Source organism: Aspergillus welwitschiae (assembly GCF_003344945.1).
Source record: "Aspergillus welwitschiae strain CBS 139.54b unplaced genomic scaffold BDQ94scaffold_40, whole genome shotgun sequence".
NCBI classification, from domain to species: Eukaryota; Fungi; Ascomycota; class Eurotiomycetes; order Eurotiales; family Aspergillaceae; genus Aspergillus; species Aspergillus welwitschiae.
Window position 1 is genome coordinate 138,913 of NW_020798734.1, and position 16,305 is coordinate 155,217.

General features: G+C 52.2%; 4 protein-coding genes across 4 annotated transcripts; 1 reads left to right on the forward strand and 3 right to left on the reverse strand.

Annotated features, from left to right (window-relative positions):
* Window positions 1-58: 58 nt before the first annotated feature.
* BDQ94DRAFT_151183 (uncharacterized protein) lies at window positions 59-350 on the reverse strand. Its single transcript, XM_026767717.1, has one exon. It carries the CDS (start codon window positions 314-316, stop codon window positions 65-67), a length of 252 nt encoding a protein of 83 aa, XP_026622020.1. The 5' UTR covers window positions 317-350; the 3' UTR covers window positions 59-64.
* Window positions 351-395: 45 nt separating this feature from the next.
* BDQ94DRAFT_183064 (uncharacterized protein) lies at window positions 396-1,886 on the reverse strand (the record flags this gene model as incomplete). The annotated part of the gene is made up of 1 exon (XM_026774316.1): window positions 396-1,886. The coding sequence occupies exon 1, from the start codon at window positions 1,704-1,706 to the stop codon at window positions 396-398; it is 1,311 nt and encodes a 436-aa protein (XP_026622021.1). The 5' UTR covers window positions 1,707-1,886.
* A 1,538-nt stretch (window positions 1,887-3,424) lies between these two features.
* Window positions 3,425-6,362, reverse strand: BDQ94DRAFT_162405 (spherulation-specific family 4 protein; the record flags this gene model as incomplete). Its single annotated transcript, XM_026769538.1, has 6 exons — window positions 3,425-3,745; window positions 3,988-4,345; window positions 4,487-4,649; window positions 5,362-5,644; window positions 5,744-6,095; window positions 6,160-6,362. 6 exons carry the CDS (start codon window positions 6,360-6,362, stop codon window positions 3,425-3,427), a joined length of 1,680 nt encoding a protein of 559 aa, XP_026622022.1.
* A 796-nt stretch (window positions 6,363-7,158) lies between these two features.
* On the forward strand, window positions 7,159-16,170 carry BDQ94DRAFT_183069 (glycosyltransferase family 4 protein; the record flags this gene model as incomplete). Its single annotated transcript, XM_026774317.1, has 8 exons — window positions 7,159-7,227; window positions 7,295-7,397; window positions 7,470-8,374; window positions 8,425-10,338; window positions 10,422-14,589; window positions 14,642-15,101; window positions 15,160-15,370; window positions 15,431-16,170. The coding sequence occupies 8 exons, from the start codon at window positions 7,159-7,161 to the stop codon at window positions 16,052-16,054; spliced, it is 8,454 nt and encodes a 2,817-aa protein (XP_026622023.1). The 3' UTR covers window positions 16,055-16,170.
* Between the last annotated feature and the right edge of the window lie 135 nt (window positions 16,171-16,305).

Sequence of the window (16,305 nt, forward strand, 5' to 3'; positions counted from 1 at the left end):
ACGCTGTTATATATATAAGTGATGAACGGGTGAGGATGGAGACTGACGAGTGAGGGTACTCTTACTAGTACTTGCTAGTATGATTGTTAGTACTACTAGACAAAATTCTAGTCCAAAGATTTGGTGCTTCCTGGAGGAATGGTAGGTAATACATTAGACAGTTCAAGTCAAAACGATGCTGGCCACTTGCATTTTCCCATGATATATGAAAACCATACCACACCCCCCAAATGAGATACACCAACATTCCAAGACAACAAATGAACACAAGACACCAAATTACGTATATTATGTACGGATCAAAACCAGAAAACATGAACTAACCAGACCAAGCCAGATTACCATAATGCACAAACCCACCCCATCCCATCCCTTTAACCTTCCATCCTCTACAATCAATCCATCATCATTTCCACCGACCCACCCCTCAACGAATGCCACAAATCCTCACACGCATCCTGCAAGGACTTCTCCGCCTCCCACCCCAACTCACAAGCCGCCCTCTCCGGAACCGCCACGCACTCCTGCACATCCCCGGGCCTCCTCTCCGCCAGCCGTCTTGGGATAGACTGATGACTGACGCCCTCCATCGCGGACACCACTTCCGCTACGGAATGCCCTCGCCCGGTCCCCAGGTTGAAAGTGCGGAAGTTCGTCTTTACCTGGCCGGCTAGCGCTGCCGCCAGGGCTGCCGTATGTCCGCGCGCCACGTCCGACACGTGGATGAAATCGCGGATGGCAGTACCGTCGGGAGTCGCCCAGTCGGTTCCATAGACGGATAAAGCTGGTAGTTGACCCGTCAGGACTTGCACGACTACCGGGACGAGGTTCGAGGGTGTCCCGCGGGGATCTTCACCCAGGAGACCCGAGGGGTCGCATCCGATGGGGTTGAAGTATCGGAGACCTATGATGGTCCAGGATGGATCGGAGGTTGCTACGTCGGAGAGAATGGCTTCGCCGATCCATTTGGTGCGGCCGTAGGGGTTTGTGATTCCTGTGCAGCCTTGCTCTGATGTTATAGCTTCGCCAGAGGAGGCACTGTGGTATGTCTCGGGTTGGTGCACGCAGTGCTCCTCGCGCAGGGTGCCGTGGTTCTGGGCTAATGTGCCATAGACGTTGGCTGAGGAGGAGAAGATGAAGGTTTTGATGTCGTGGTCCGCTAGTAGGCTGACTAGGTCTACTAATCCGGTGACGTTGTTGTGGTAGTACTTGAGGGGGTTGCGCAGACTGTCGTTGACGTCCTTGAAGGCGGCGAAGTGGATCACTCCTACGATTCTGGATCGGGACTGAGTGATGCTATCGTTGGTGTCTACTGAAGATGACTCCACTGTGTACGAGGCCAGCAGGGCGCGCATGGCGGGCACGTCGCGAAAGTCGATACATCTCAGCTCGGCCCGTGGACAGTGGCCACCCGTCCGGTCAAAGTGTTGCTTGGCTGCCAGCAGAATCCGGTCGAAGACGTGGTGGAAGCTATTGCTCAGGTCATCCACAATGATCACGTTGTAGCCAGCCTTGAGCAACTCCAGAGTGGTGTGGCTGCCGATGTATCCTAGTCCGCCGGTGACGAGTACATATGGGGCGTCATCCTGGACCGACAGGGAAGGTTCGTCGAAGTATTCATCCCGCTCGGTCTCGGGAGTCGTAGGTGCGGAGAATAAGGGCGTGGGCACTGGCGAGCTTCCTTCAGAGGCACAGATAACAGACATGGCGCAGCTGATGGAGAAAGTATAAAGGAATGGAACAATAATAATAGCAACCGCAGCAGCAGCAGCCGTGACGAACGGGAACAGACAACGACGATGACGAGGCCAATATAATTCACAACCTCTCGCGATATTTGACGAATCTAGATTCTCACCAGGCCAGTATAAATCACGAACTTAAGCACTACGGAGAGACTACTCTGGCTGGGCGAAACCCGGGCAGGAAGTACTTGGAATCGTGGGACTTACCCTCCACTCGCTTTCCACCCCCCTTTCCCGTGTCAAGGACCGTCGATTCAGCTACATTACGCCGGCATCGGTTTTCAGGAGCCCGATGATTTCATCATCGTCGTCGAGTCAATGTCCTTGGCCCAGTCTGCCTACTACATAGGACCGGCGCCTGCCGCCCTAGTGAGGGATGAACGCAGCGTGGTTCATATTTATCCGACAGCCAGGCGGCGACAAGCGACAATGTGTTTAGGGACATGAGGACTCGGGATCTGCCTTGTGTTTTCACTTTGGGAGATAATTGGCGATCGTAATCGACGTCGAATCAATTAGGCCACACGAGTCAGCCGGAGTGAGAGGGGCATTGGCAGTCAAGGTTCGACCGCGGACTTGCTAGTTCTACATTTTACTGGGGGGGGGGGGGGGGGGGGGGGGGGAGACGGAGAGAGACTAAGGGCAAAAAGGAAGCAATTGGGGCAGAAAGAAGAAAATGACGAGATGACGGTAGTTCTGGGTCTGCAGTAGCTTATCTAGTGGTGCCTTAGTATGCATTAGACCCATGTTGCCCATCATTGGCTTTGCCGGATCGACTCCGTGGCATGACGGCGGCATTTCTGAAATTAAATATATTAATTCGGGGCTAGTTGGAAGCCTGGCCGGGTCTAGCTGTCTGACTGACTGACAGGTTGGACTGACTTGCTTTGGTGTCAAAGAGCCTTGTCTGCCATGAGGTCTGGCGTGACTCCCAAGGGTGTAGATGTGATTCATGGCAGAAATTGTCGCTGCGAGGAGAGATACACTGAAGCATGCAGGTCTCAGCCGGGGTAAGCCCTAGTTTCAACCGTGCAGGGCCAGCGCATCTTCTTTTTTCCCTATCTTCCTGTCTTCTTGCCTTTCTTGCCTCGTCGTGTCGAGGGCCGGTGAGGTGTCCTCCGTACCTGATGCCGGACATGCGGCATCAGGCACTGGGGACCTGCAGATACGAAGGCGAAGAGAAAACGGTGAGACTTTGATTTGTAAAAATTATCCTTTCTGTTGCTTTTTTTTCCTCTTTGCCTCCCAGCCACTGCAGGCTACCTGTCTAGCTAAGCAACAACGTAGGTGTACTCGCAGAAAGTGGCTTTCCAGAATTGTCCGAATTCCCGAACATCCCGATCAGCGCTAAGAAGGGGGTGAGGAAAAGGAAAGGGAAAGAACTCCGCCTTGGCTACTCTGTACTCCATAACTACTGCATCTCGCCATGAAAAATGATGAGACAAGCTGAGGAAGAAAAAGGAAAAAGAAAAAAAAAGAGAGGGGCGCCCTTGCGTGCGACCCATCGAAAGTGACACGTTCGACGAGTCAGAGGACACAGGAACACCAAAAGTTGATGGGGGTTCCGAACTCCACCGGTTCATGGTTCCCCTTGTTTTAAGACGATGGGGACAAAAGGGATTCGGGATCCAGTTTTTAACTAAGCAGATAGTCTCTCTAGTTAGTTATTTACTAACTATCTACTGTACCCTTTCCGACAAAGTCTCCATCAACATGCCCCAGCTGGAGGGACCGAAGCGCTCGTAGAAATCGCCTACGATTTCGGTGACAAATATGTAGGCGGCACGACGACGCAGATCGCGCACCAGGGCGGGAATATGATGGTTCGGGACTTCCGTGACCATGTAGCCGCAGCGATCGCGAGGATATGGAAGCTCGCCTAGACGATGCTGCACCTCATTGGTTTGCCAGCGTGCAAAAGGCTCCTCACAGACCAACAGGAGATCTGAGCCTGCATCGGCCATCTCGGGATCCGGGGGGGTGCCTGGATTGTGTACCACCTGCATCATCATCATTATCATCGTTGTTATTATTATTATTAGAAATGAATTGACCACGTTGTTCCATGTTTTCTCATTTGTCGGGTCTCAGTGAGACAGAAAACAGCTGTCGGAATTTTCATTTTTCTTCTCCGCCACCAAGGTCGGAGAATGAGGGGAGAGAGAGAGGGGCAGTGGCTGAACCAAAGAAAAAAAAGAAAACCACCATCATAATAATCATAATAAGAGGGACAAATGCTTACCAATCGGTCGCGGAGAAGGCCCGAGCAAGCCTTGATGTGACTATGAAGCGCGCGCAAATACTCGGCCTGAGCGGCATTGAAGTGGTTGGGAGTCTCATCGACCATGATGCCACCCACGCCTAAGCCGGTAGTGGCATATTCGGCGGCCCAGCTGGCATAGCGATCGATCTCCTCACAGGCGACGGCCAATGGCTTTCGGCAATAGTCGATGCGGATATAGCCGACGGGATAGACATTAGGGCAGGCATTCAGGCGGGCCACTTCGCGCGCATAGTTGGCATCGGGGCACGGCAAGGCACCGGGTCCACTGTTGGGGTTGACGATCACCAGGAACTCGAGGTCGGGATAGGCAGCGATTCTACAGGTACACTCCCTACCCATCAGTCACTTTGCTAGGCAAGAACGATGTAGATAGGCCATCGACCAGAGAGAAAAAAAAAAAAAAAAAAAAAGAGAAGAAAAAAGCAAGCAAACAAGAAAGAAGGTAGGTAAACTTTACGCGTTATAAAGTGGATCCCAGGTGGTCGGAGTTAAGGGATAGATATACAAGGGCACGAGCACGCCGGACTTGGGAAGCGTCATGGTGGTGGTGGTGGTGGTGGTGGTAGCCATCGGAATCAAGCTGGATGGGGAATAGAGGTGGAAGAGGTGGGAAGTTGGCACTTGGGGGGGACACTTTGGGGCAGAGACAAAACTGGGAAGACGACAACAACAACAACAACAAGAAGAACAACAAGAGAAAATGGGGACTAGCGGTGGCCAGGGTTATTTTTCCCAGCAATTTAGATGACTACCGGTCTTATACGAGAAATCATGGCATGAATTCATCTATGTGAAGTCGCTAACTAGTCAAGAGGCGCGACGTGGACACCACGGGCCAAGGCAGACATTGTGAATGGGAGATGACTGTACCATAGCAGCCCGGTGATATAGGACTAGTTGTCTTGTCCTGTCTGTGTGTGCCTGTCCAAGCAAGCCGAAAAGCAAGGAAAAAAGCAACGAAGAAAAAGTACCACAACGCCACTCCCGCGCTAAACCATGGACCAAAGGCCTGGCCGGGCGTCTCCAAGCTTTTCTCTTGCAAACCTTCCCCTGCCGGCTGCAGTTGGTGTATCTCACACCAATCACAGCCCCGATCGGGGAACCTTGACCGGGCCAACTCACAACGCATGGATCTTGGTCCAAGTGGAGCATCCTCTTTAGCGCCAGATACTAGTCAAAGGGGAAAAATTCACTAGAGTTGTTCGAACTTCCATCGAGAGCGACCGTCCCAGAGTTATCGAAGTTTGGGTGCGGCGGGAGCCACACACACGGGGATCAACCGGCCACTCATCGTCGTTCTTCAGGTCGGCATCACGTCGCAGATGGTCTCACCCTCCGGATCGAAACTCTCGTAGTAGTCTTCCGTCAACGTGGTCAGGAACAGATACTCGGCCTTTCGGCTCATCTGGTTGACAAAACTGCGCAACGTGCTGTTGCTGAGACTGTCAGGTACCGAGTGCAGCATATACGCATATGCTGTGCGATTCGAAGCCATGGCATTCAGACTGTGTTTCTCCGAGTGAAAATCCTGGTAGGAACTCTCAAACACCACTGTGACGTCCGTCGCGTTGTTCTCGTAGCGACTATCCGGAATGGTACCGGGATTGTGGATCACCTAAAGGGCAGATCCGCCAAAAAAAAGTTAGCCACTGGGATCGTCATAGCAAAAGAATTTTCTGCGCTCTTGCTGCACCCGAACCGCGGTCTCGCTTACCATGCGATCTCGGCCCAATCCCGAAGAACTCTTGACGGCCTCGCTGATCGTCTGCATGTACTCAACCTTTGTTGCCGAGTAGTCATAGGGAGCTTCGTCAAAGAAAATCCCATCCATCGCTAGTGTCAGCGATCGATTCGCCCACCCGGCATAAGTGGCGACATCATCCAGCACATCGGTGATGTTGCGCGTGGCATAAGCCGTGCGCACATATCCAACCTTGCGTACATTGGAATATGTGCTAAGTCGTTCCACTGAGGAGGTATACTCCTCCGAGGGATACGCACTGGAGCCGGGTCCGCTCGACGGATTGATGATGACCGTGAAGTTCAGGTCCGGGTGCGCCGTGACCCTGGGACTGTCAGTCACCGTGCGCAATGTAATCGGGGGGCGTGTGTGTTTCAGGTTCAACATACGATTCATATAAAGGATCCCATGTACTGTCATTGGTGGGGTAGATGTATAGTGGGAACAGAACATTCGTCTTTTCACCACCATGCTTGCGAGTCAATATGACTGCACAGGGGACAACAATGACAATAATGATCACTAGGGCAATGGCAATGGAAATGGCGATGCACCAAGGCCGCCGGGGGCGCGTAAGATTAGGGCGAGGCATCCATGCGGCAGCCAGTCCGAGCTGGCGAGGGTTAGTCGAGAAGACGGAGTATAGTCTAGCCAAAGACGCAAGCTGAGTTCCGGCCTCTGCCTGACCTAGATAGACGGCGCGCAGGAAATGATATAAACCTGGGGGGGAATCCGGCCAAGAGTGAAGTCCCGGACTCGCCGGACTCACATGTAGGAACTAGACCGTTGTGATTCGTTCGCCGTGTGGCGCGATAACAACAAAGGATCCAGTGATATTGGGACCTAATGGCAATCGAGGCTGATGACATGACCGTGCTTTTTGAGGTGCAGAGCAGCGTGGCTAGGACAGCAAAGGCAATTAGAGCCCCGTATTCGAGTCAGACATGCATAGACCCCCACGTTAGCGCCGCTTTCGTGCCCACCAGTCCACTGGAAAGTCCCTATCGGTTCGAGGGCCCAAAAGAAGAAAAGCAGCCAGAGCAGAAAGGAAAAAAAAAGAAAAAGGAACGTAACGGAAAAGGGAATCTCCCACTATGCTTGATGCTGGCTGGTAGACTAACGCCTGCTCTGCTGGCTGGCGCTAGGCCCTTTAATCACATTTGATTTTTCATTTTCTTCTGGGTCAGCGGTAGGTTCCAGAGATACATGCATCTGCTATAAATAGTTATATTAAATGAAGAGATGGCGCCTCCCTTGGCGGCTTGAAAGGGAGCTTGACTTGGGTAGTCAGCGATTCTTATCGCCCTAGATCATAATAACCACTTAGGTACCCCGTCCACAGTCGGGTCAAGCAGCGGTGCCGGGTTTTCGACAAGCTGCCTGTCACCATGGGACTGGAATACCTGGGTTTGGATGCCGTGGGATGGCATCGAATGACCACGACGTGGTGGGATAAGGTACTTTGGATTCCTCTCCCCTGGGAAAACAAAACAAATCCCTTGTCTCCTGTCGTTTTTCTGACAGTCGCAACGTTTAGGTGATAGCAGCATGTTTATTAACAACTATTGTACTTGGTGCCGTGTTCGTTTTGAGCTTCATAGCTCGGAAGATCTACAGAGTCTGGCAGGTATGTCGTGCTGTCCTCCATCATTTTTATCGCCGTGAGGAATGCGCTGATTATTGGCTTTTGCGGTGGGAGTTCAGAGGCGGCATCAACTCTCCGAGGTCCCAACGGCCATTGCCCGTTATTTGGACCAACTCAAAACAAACAATGCCCCCCTTGCGTCGGAGAAACCGCCCGCGAAGGAGCTTAAATCTTTTGGTGTTTTTCTCGGCGGGTTTTCCAATCCTCCGACACCTGCCGAAGGCCATCTGCTCTCGCATTGGGATATTCTCGTCGTAGATCCCCTCCAAACCGGGGTTTGGGAAGCGCTCACCGGCCACTGCACGTCATCGCACATTCTTGCTCGCCTTGACGTTCGAAGTCTAGTGCGCTCTGATGCTTGTCGCAACAATGATGAAGCCCTCCAAGCCCTGGAAACAGTGGTCCAGACGATGTCCACTACTCTCAAGCGCGGCCAAAGCAGCGCATCGCCTTTTCACGGAGTACTTTTGGCCGACTGCCATGCGCATTTTCAACCCGTGATCCTGAATGAATTGGTCAAGTACATGAACCACCTTGGCCTAGCCGTATGGCTGGAATTGGCGCCACCGGCCTACCTCAGCGAGGAGCAAGGTCGGGCTATTAACATGCAGCAAATCCGTGGCGTGGTTTACCGAAATGGCACGATTCTGCAAAATGGAGACAGGCGCAATTATTTCCAGATGGCCGAGATGCGTACTGCCATGCGGGCCGTGGCATCCCAGAAAGCTGTTGGCGACTCGGCTATTGCCCTGTGGGATACGATTGACGATGACGTCGAGCTCTCTCACCACGTTCTCGGACGCAGCTTCAAGTGGTGCAACTACAACAGTGCCTTGTGTTGGATCGCGCCCCAGTCTGCGTTAATTAATGCAGATGTTGCTGTCACACAAACAGTGACACAGGAGCCCCTGGGGGCTATGATGTGGCTGAAGCGCGGCGAAGTTCTGGAAGCGCATGATGTTTGGAGGCTGAACGACAAGGCAAGCGCCCTTATGTGATTTTGGTACAGGAGACCGGATTGGAAGCTGACCATCTCCGACAGATCCGCCAAACGCCGTGCGGATATGACGAAATGTACGAATCGCTAGAGTCCTTTGTCCCTGACCTGAGAGCAAAGCTTGCCCTGTCACCCCCAGTAAAAACTCGATTGTCTGATAGTGCTGGTACGGTGATCGAGGGGCTCGAATGGTCTGGAAGAACCGAAAGTTCACAAACTGATACCCTTTCCGTTTCCCCTGCTGGAGCAAGCTATACCGGACTCGCATGCTTTCAGATCGGTCTGGATTGCACATCCAAGGATGTCACGGACCTCGTCGAAGGCCAAAGACAAGTTAGGGACCTCGATTTGCTCCAACGTCTCAATGCAGAAGATCTTCGTCAAATTACCGAGCCATTGCGCACGTTGCTGAAGGCCCAGAGCTCACACACATATCTTGCGTCGGAAATGCAGTCAATCAAAGACTTGGTTGACCTCCTCACGGTTTGCAGAGGCGACGACAATGACCGTCTTCGAATTTACGTCGGCTTGCATTCGGGCTTCCGCACTCGGCTGGGAAGCCAGATTTGGGGTCTGCACGATCTCGATTCCAGCATGGGCGTGCTTAACATTTATTTGTCGGGAAAGACGCAGGACCGCACCGGAACCATTCTCCACACTTATCTGGCCAACAGAGGGTTTAGCCGCTCTCGTTGCTTCCTGGCAGAGATGGCCTTGGCCGCAGAGAACCAGACGTTATCGCAAACGTGGGGCTTGCCTAAGCGCATGGTGGATGATATCGAACAGCTTACTCCGGCAGAAACTCTGGCCTGGCTGCGACGACTGGCCTTGTCAGGCCATGAGGACCCCATGAAAATGTCTGCCAAGCTACGCGCCTGTGCCGAATATCAACTCCTGGAAGCCCCAACTCTCGCACAACTCCGTGCTCAGTGCTCAAGTGAGTATCTCGACGGAGAGATCTCCGCAGCAGAGCTGGTATCCTCCCGCCTGGCATGGTTCAGGGAACAGGGCTGTTGGTGTCCCGATGCTTCGGCTGCCGAAGCGCTGTTCCTCGAGATCGATGCTCGGTTGCCAGTTCTTCTTATGAACGGAGAGGCAGAAATTCTCGACCAACTAGCCACAGTTGTCGAGTCCATTCTTCAGAAGGGCACTATCGACGCTGGAGCGGATCTTCTAGCTCTGAGCATTTTCTGCGCCTTCCGTCGACTTGCTTTGAACGAGATCTACCTTGAAGTCCTTGACCGCAACCCCCTACCGAACCTCGAGCCGGTGCAAGCAGCGTGTTTTGCTGAGATGTATGCCTGTGGTGCCCGCACAGATATGTACTTTGATATGACGCCGAAACGCTTGGGTAAGATCATCTGGCGTTGGTACCGCGCATATTATCACGAGCACCAGCCACCTCAACGAGAGGAAATTTTCACCGAGTTGCCCACAGCGTATGCCTCCATGAACGTCGATTTGGACCCAGAGGGTGAGAAGGACACTGCAGCGTGGCACTACCGATTGACATTCCTGGGAATCTTTGCAGTCCCTGCACTCATTGATGTCACCTTGCTGACAACGATCGGTCGAGGCCTTTATTTGACCACTTATATGAGTGACATTGACAAAACACTCGCCACTACTGCGTTGATGATCGCCCTTCTCGTCTGTGGTGGTTTTGGTAGCTGGATCAGTTCCGGTGGAAGCTATTACTTGTACGCGATGGCGTTCCCAGCTATGAGCATGTTCATCCTGACCCGCTTTATTGCTGGGTTGGCAGTGGCCTTCGTCGGTGGCATTATCGCGCTGATCGTTGTTGGCGTGGTCAAAGGGTTTGCAGCCGGCATCCTGTTTTTCCTTTACTTCTTTATGCTGTCGACGTACCTCATGACCTTGTCAGCCTTGTCGGTCTACCAGCTGCCAGGATACCAATTCCAATCGGTAAGTTGATCTTCGCCTGTGACTCCTCCGCACCGCATCCCACTACTTCCGTTTTTGTGCAGAGTAACTGACCATAATACTAGGGACGAACAACAGTCATGTGTTGCATTCCGATCCTCTTCATTTCACCAATAGTCACCCTGTGGGTACATCGCGACTCGGTCATCTACCTGTGCATCCTAGGCCTGTTCCTCGCGTGCCTACTTCTAGGGGCTCGGCGGGTCATGGCTCGGTGGAATAGCTGGTATCTGAATATTCCTTGCGTCACGGACACGGAAATCGTCAATTGGTACATGCAATCTTCTGCGTCGGACTACCGCGGATCTTCCACCGAGAAGGTGAAAGACGTTGGTGCAGATGCTCGCCGGGCCCTCCTGTCGAGCGTCCAGAAAGAAAACAAGAAATGGTTTTGGAGCAAGAAGACGACAGACCCGTTCATCGCGAAAATGGCCGAAGGCTATTCATCCACAACCTTCCTGCTTGGATGGTACTGCCGCTACTCGAGAACAAAGATGCCTTTGGCGTACAGCCCAACATGGAACTTGCAACTAAAAGCGGCGGTGGATACCATGGCGGAGATGCAAAAGGGTCTGAAGATGCACAACGCGTTTCTTCACTGGCGCCACACCGGGTCTGATGTCTGGTGTGGAATCTTATACTTTGTCGTCGCTCTGTCCGATAAATGGTCGGCATTGCTGACAGGCGAATCAATCGTCGGTCTGTCTGCAGCGAACAGCGCCAAGTACCGTCTCACGGTCGGCTTTGCTCTCGGATATTATCTTCTGGGTGCAGTCATCCTTGACGCCGTTTCGCAGCCACTCTGGACCCTTGTCACGAAAGCAACTCCTCAGCCTGTCACCTCGCTTGCCAGCCTTCGCCAGGTAACCCTAAATGATGCTAAGGCTCGACGGAGCCTTTACTGGAAGAACCTCATGAAATTCTTCTTCTTGCATATTTGGGGTGCAGCCATCACGATGGCGGTTATGTGGACTTTCGAGGGGTCCATGAGCTCCACCATCATGTATTTGTGCTATGTTGGCTGCTATACTGGATTGCTCTGGTATCAGTATAACCGGATCTTCACAGGGCCTCATGTTGCTGGTGGCCTCGCTGTTGGTTCCATTGCCGGATTGGTTGTAGGAATTATCCTCCACGAAGTACTTCCCGCTTTCCAGTGGAGCAGTGTTATTGGCCTTGCCACTGGCACCTGGGGAACTGCGATCTACACTATTTTCAGGGCCGACATTGGGCTGCCATCCTTCAAGCGATCAGATGACGGATCTCCGCGCTATGGGGCACGAGATAAATCAGTGCTCTACGGTGTCAGCACTCTCGAGCCACATCCTGATCTCTCCCAGACAACCATGTCCCAAATGTTCGAAAATGTTCTCATGCTCTCCGAAGAGTTCCGCTACAAACTTGATCCCGCGCAGCATCCTGGTGTTGAAGTTATGCAAATATTGCGATCTGATCGCCATCTTCATAAATCAGAGATTGTCCAAGCCGCTTTCCATGACGCAAAAGACCTTCTTGAACGCGTTGCAGAACTCTGGCAAACCGGGGAGATAACCGTTGAACTAGTCTCAGCCGCACACCTTATCCAACCGGAACAGAAGATCCGTGCCATCAGCCGACGGACAGGAGATCACGTTCACGTTTTCATTGTTATTGGCCCTGATCTCGTGGGATACGACTGGGCATCAGACATCCGTCGCAACTGTCAGACAATCGCGGAAGCGGTCGTCCAAGCCACTGCAGAGTTCAAACTGGGCCTTTCCCATGATCATGCCCTGATGGCAGAGCTTCTGATCGTGAACGACCGGCAGGGCGAGGATGTAACCTTACCCGAGGGCGTCAAGCGTCAGCTGGAAGGCAGCTCAACCGAGCGCACTAGAGTTCTCAACCACGGACAGCAAGTACTATTGCGCCACATCCTTTTTGGGATGGATTGCGATCAGGAATGGGACTTTCTTCCTAAAGCTGCGAGAAAGTTGCTCCTGCGCCGGACCTGTGGACAACCATGCCGTGTCACTCCTGAACAGAATGACTGGCTCATCTCCAGAGCAAATGACACGCTATATCTCGAAGAATTTCTTGCTCGGTGGAATTTGGGATTTAAGCTGACAGCTAGCGTGATCTCATTTGCTGCCGCCCAAGAAACACATCGCCAAAATCAAGACCGACCGGACTTCATGAACACTAAGTACGACAAGCCCATTCGTGATTTGCTTGCACTCAATGAACACACGCCAACTATCGGATTCTCTGAAGCGCTCCGGCTTTCATTTGCTCGGATAGTGCATATCTGGAATGCGTGCCTCAAGTTCCTTGTCATCTCGTTGGTAGCGGACCCGGAATATCAAAGAGAGTTAGACTCAATGCTTCGCGGACAACCCTTGGTGTTTGCCTGGCCCATTAACTTGATCCTGAACGGAGTCTGGGTAACTTGCAAATGTCTGCAACGTCTCATCATCCCCTTGGTCTTGTTACATGGACGGGAGAAGGTCTCCACACTCTACCGGAACATGAAGGATTGGAAGACGGTAGTCCACCAGGACCGGGTTATCGTAGAGAGTCTGAGTGGTATCTCGACCGGTTTCTTCCGAAACGAATCAGATGGCACAGTCCAGCTCTACCAATACTCAGGACGTCACGAGCATGAACCAAGTGATTACAAACAACTCATGGCTATCAACACCTACACTGACAAGCTTGTCCTCTCAAGACGCCAGGAATACCGCGGTGAGACTCTGCTTAATGAGTTCACATATGAGTACCCACAAGATAACAGGGGTGGGCGGCCGAAGTTGCCTACACAGCGACAATGTACTCAGGGCGAACTGAGCGGCCAGATAGTCCATTATGACAAGCGCGGTTATATGACCTCAGGATCAGCCATGCGTGGTGTGAATCGACTGGAGTTCAACTTTTGGTACCGCAAAGGGGCCAAATTTGAAGACGAGCTGTTGCGCGCCGACTATGTCCTCCCACATATCAAGATCCAGGTGGCCTGGTGTATGCCTCCTCCAAACCGACCGGAGAGACTGGATAAATGGATTCCTTATCCTCGTGTCACGGATGCAACCTTCATTCAAGGAGATGATACCCATAAGGCTAAGTGGACTTATGACCATAAATTCCATCCGGTCATCGCAACAACATTGAACGGTGAATCTGTCACCACCCCTGCGATGATCCATGAGGACTGGTTCAAGGTATTACAAAAGCCCACCAAGTGCAGCTTCTTGGACGACAATCCCCTCTTCTCCTTTTCTTCTACTAAGGTGAACTTCCTATCGCGTTTGCTGGGCTGGAATGTCAAACGGTATCCAATTCCCACCTCTCGTGCCCGTACTCATCTCTGGAAGTCATGGAAAGGAAGTAAGGAGTTTGATGCAATTACGGCGCGATGGCTTGACGAGACTATGCTACGGTCCGACCGTGTGCTCAAGCCATACTGGAGAAGACGAAACCTGGGTCAGCTGGAAGCTGCGGCCGATTATCTGGACGCTCAAGCTGATACAGTTCTCGCTCGGGTGGACATTGACCCTGAGGTCAGCTCTTGGACACCGTTAGCTTTCAAGATCAGTGACCTCTCAAGCTTCGGGCAAGGAGGTGATTCGCGTATCAACACTCGCACACTCTCCACCCAGCTACAGGACAGCGACACGGAGCTACACGTCCTCGCTATGGATACCGGTACTTGGCCTAATGAGCCCGGTGGTGTGTCAGCTTGTCGACGCGATATGGTCAATGACCTTAAGGGGATCCGTTGGCACATTGTGGCTGAAGCAGCGAATGACTATGGTGTGCCTCGGTTCCAGATCGAAAGAAACGTCCAGTCGCTGGCCGTGCTGCCCCAGTGGGGTTTGGACTTCATGAATCCCACCCATGGCATGTTTCAGAACACACTTGACTCAGAAGTGGTGCAAAAGTCTTATGATACGAGGGTTGCGGATATCGAACGCAACTTCCTACCTATCCTAACCAGCCTTGTTCGTTGTGCGCGATCTATGAACAAATCCCGGGCACTCATCGAGGAAGCCACCAAGGCTTTGGTGGATCTCAACACATACTTCGAATCGACTCGGAACTGGAATGATGTGTGGATGAGTGACACGGTGAAGGAGGCCTGGCGAGAATTATGGTTGACCGAGGATATGGAAGACACAATCCCTGTGTCGGAGTGGTGGAACTGCGAGTACCCGACCCTGCAGCAACTGGATACGGCCCTGGATATGTGGCATCGCTGTTAGTTACCTCCCGATCCAACCATTATGACCATACTGACGTTGCGTTCTAGACCTTTTCATTTTCTCAATCCCTGTTCCCGAACGGATTCCCGACGTTTTCCAGGTGTCGCATCACTTCACCGGCGCCACGTACGGCGTGATGTGTAAGGTCAAGCGCAAATGTGCCCTCCACGTCTGGGATCACTGTGTCAGCTTCCGAGAGATGACTACATTCCTGTCGGCCGCTGTTTCCTTCGACTCGACGTTCGTGAATTCGACGCTCATCTCTTTGGGTCACCTCGCCTGTATTCTCATCGAGCACCATGCGGACGTTGTGCTGCCCTGCGCCGAGTATTTCAATCCCGGCTGGGAAGTCGAACTGGGCACATGTGAAGGTGTTTTAGAACACCGTCGCGCCTTCCAGCGTAAGATTGATCCGGTGGTGAACGGTATCACCAACATGGAGAAGTATAAGCCTATTGAGAAGATCAAGACCGAAACACCCACCGTAGTCATGTTGTCGCATATTCGGTATGTGGTGTTTTTATTATGCTCCGTTTGTTTGATTGTCAACTAACCCACATGATAGTTATGTAAAAGACATCAAGACAGCCATCATGGCTACAGACCTGATCGTTAACCAGTGGGGCTTCAAAGACTACCGCCTTCACATTTACGGTGATATGGAACGAGCTCCTGGGTACGCATCGGAATGTCAGGAGATCATTGCTTCCAAGTCGCTTCGAGACCATGTTGTCCTCAAGGGGTTGGGTAACCCATCCGTTGTCCTTCAAGATGGGGTAGGTGTTTCCCTGTCACCCTGTAGCACCTTATTCGATTAGTACTAATCTTAATTATAGTGGCTATTCATGAACTCCTCCACATCTGAAGGTCTTCCATTGGCGATGGGAGAGGCTGCACTGACGGGTGTTCCCGTGGTATGTACAGATGTCGGTGCCTCATTCTGTGTTGTCATGAACCGCGACACGGGCAAGAAGTTCAGTGAAGTCGTTCCCCCCAACGATGCATTTTCCCTTGCATCGGCGCAGATACGGGTCATGGCACTCCTTGGAGAGTGGAGCAAGTTCGCGGGTGATGAGGAGGGCTACGTGCCCCCGTCTCTGGGCTTGCGCCCATCGCCCGAAGAGGTGGAACAGATCTCCCAGCGTATGTACGAGAAGGTGGAACAACGTCGCCAGTTTGGTATGCAAGGTCGGGCGAACGTGCTCAAGAGCTTTTCCAGTCACCGTTACCTCCGAGAGCACGAGCAGATGCTCTGGCTGGGCAAATACCAGAGCGAAAGCTACGTCGCTCGTTCCTCCTTGTCCTCCAGCGGTTCCAGTGGGTTCTTCAAAGAGCGTGTTACGGTTGAGCAGATCAATGAACCCTTACTACCTCCTACTCCTCGGTGGCCAGGTGCCAGACGGGAGTCGCGCCGTGGCTACTTTGGGTACAGCTCATCTAGTACTCAGTCTCTTTGTTGAGGGAAAACGACATGTCAATGAGCAAGCAATTGGAGAAAGGTCTCGAGTGAGAAAGGTCAGGAGCTGTATATAGAATCATTATTCCTGTCATTCACTAGTACTTAGTCTTAATGAACATAATGTTAATAGACCACTTGGTACATAACACCTGGCTGGAGACTTAGAAAAGAGGTTTTACCGGATTTGAGGAAAGGAGTCATTCGAATTGTAGAGCACAACTCGTCAATGGAGGGGGCATGTGAAGAGTTGGA

Coding starts and splice junctions, on each gene's coding strand:
- BDQ94DRAFT_151183 (XM_026767717.1), bottom strand. CDS start 316: ATGTTTTCTGGTTTTGATCCGTACATAATATACGTAATTTGGTGTCTT.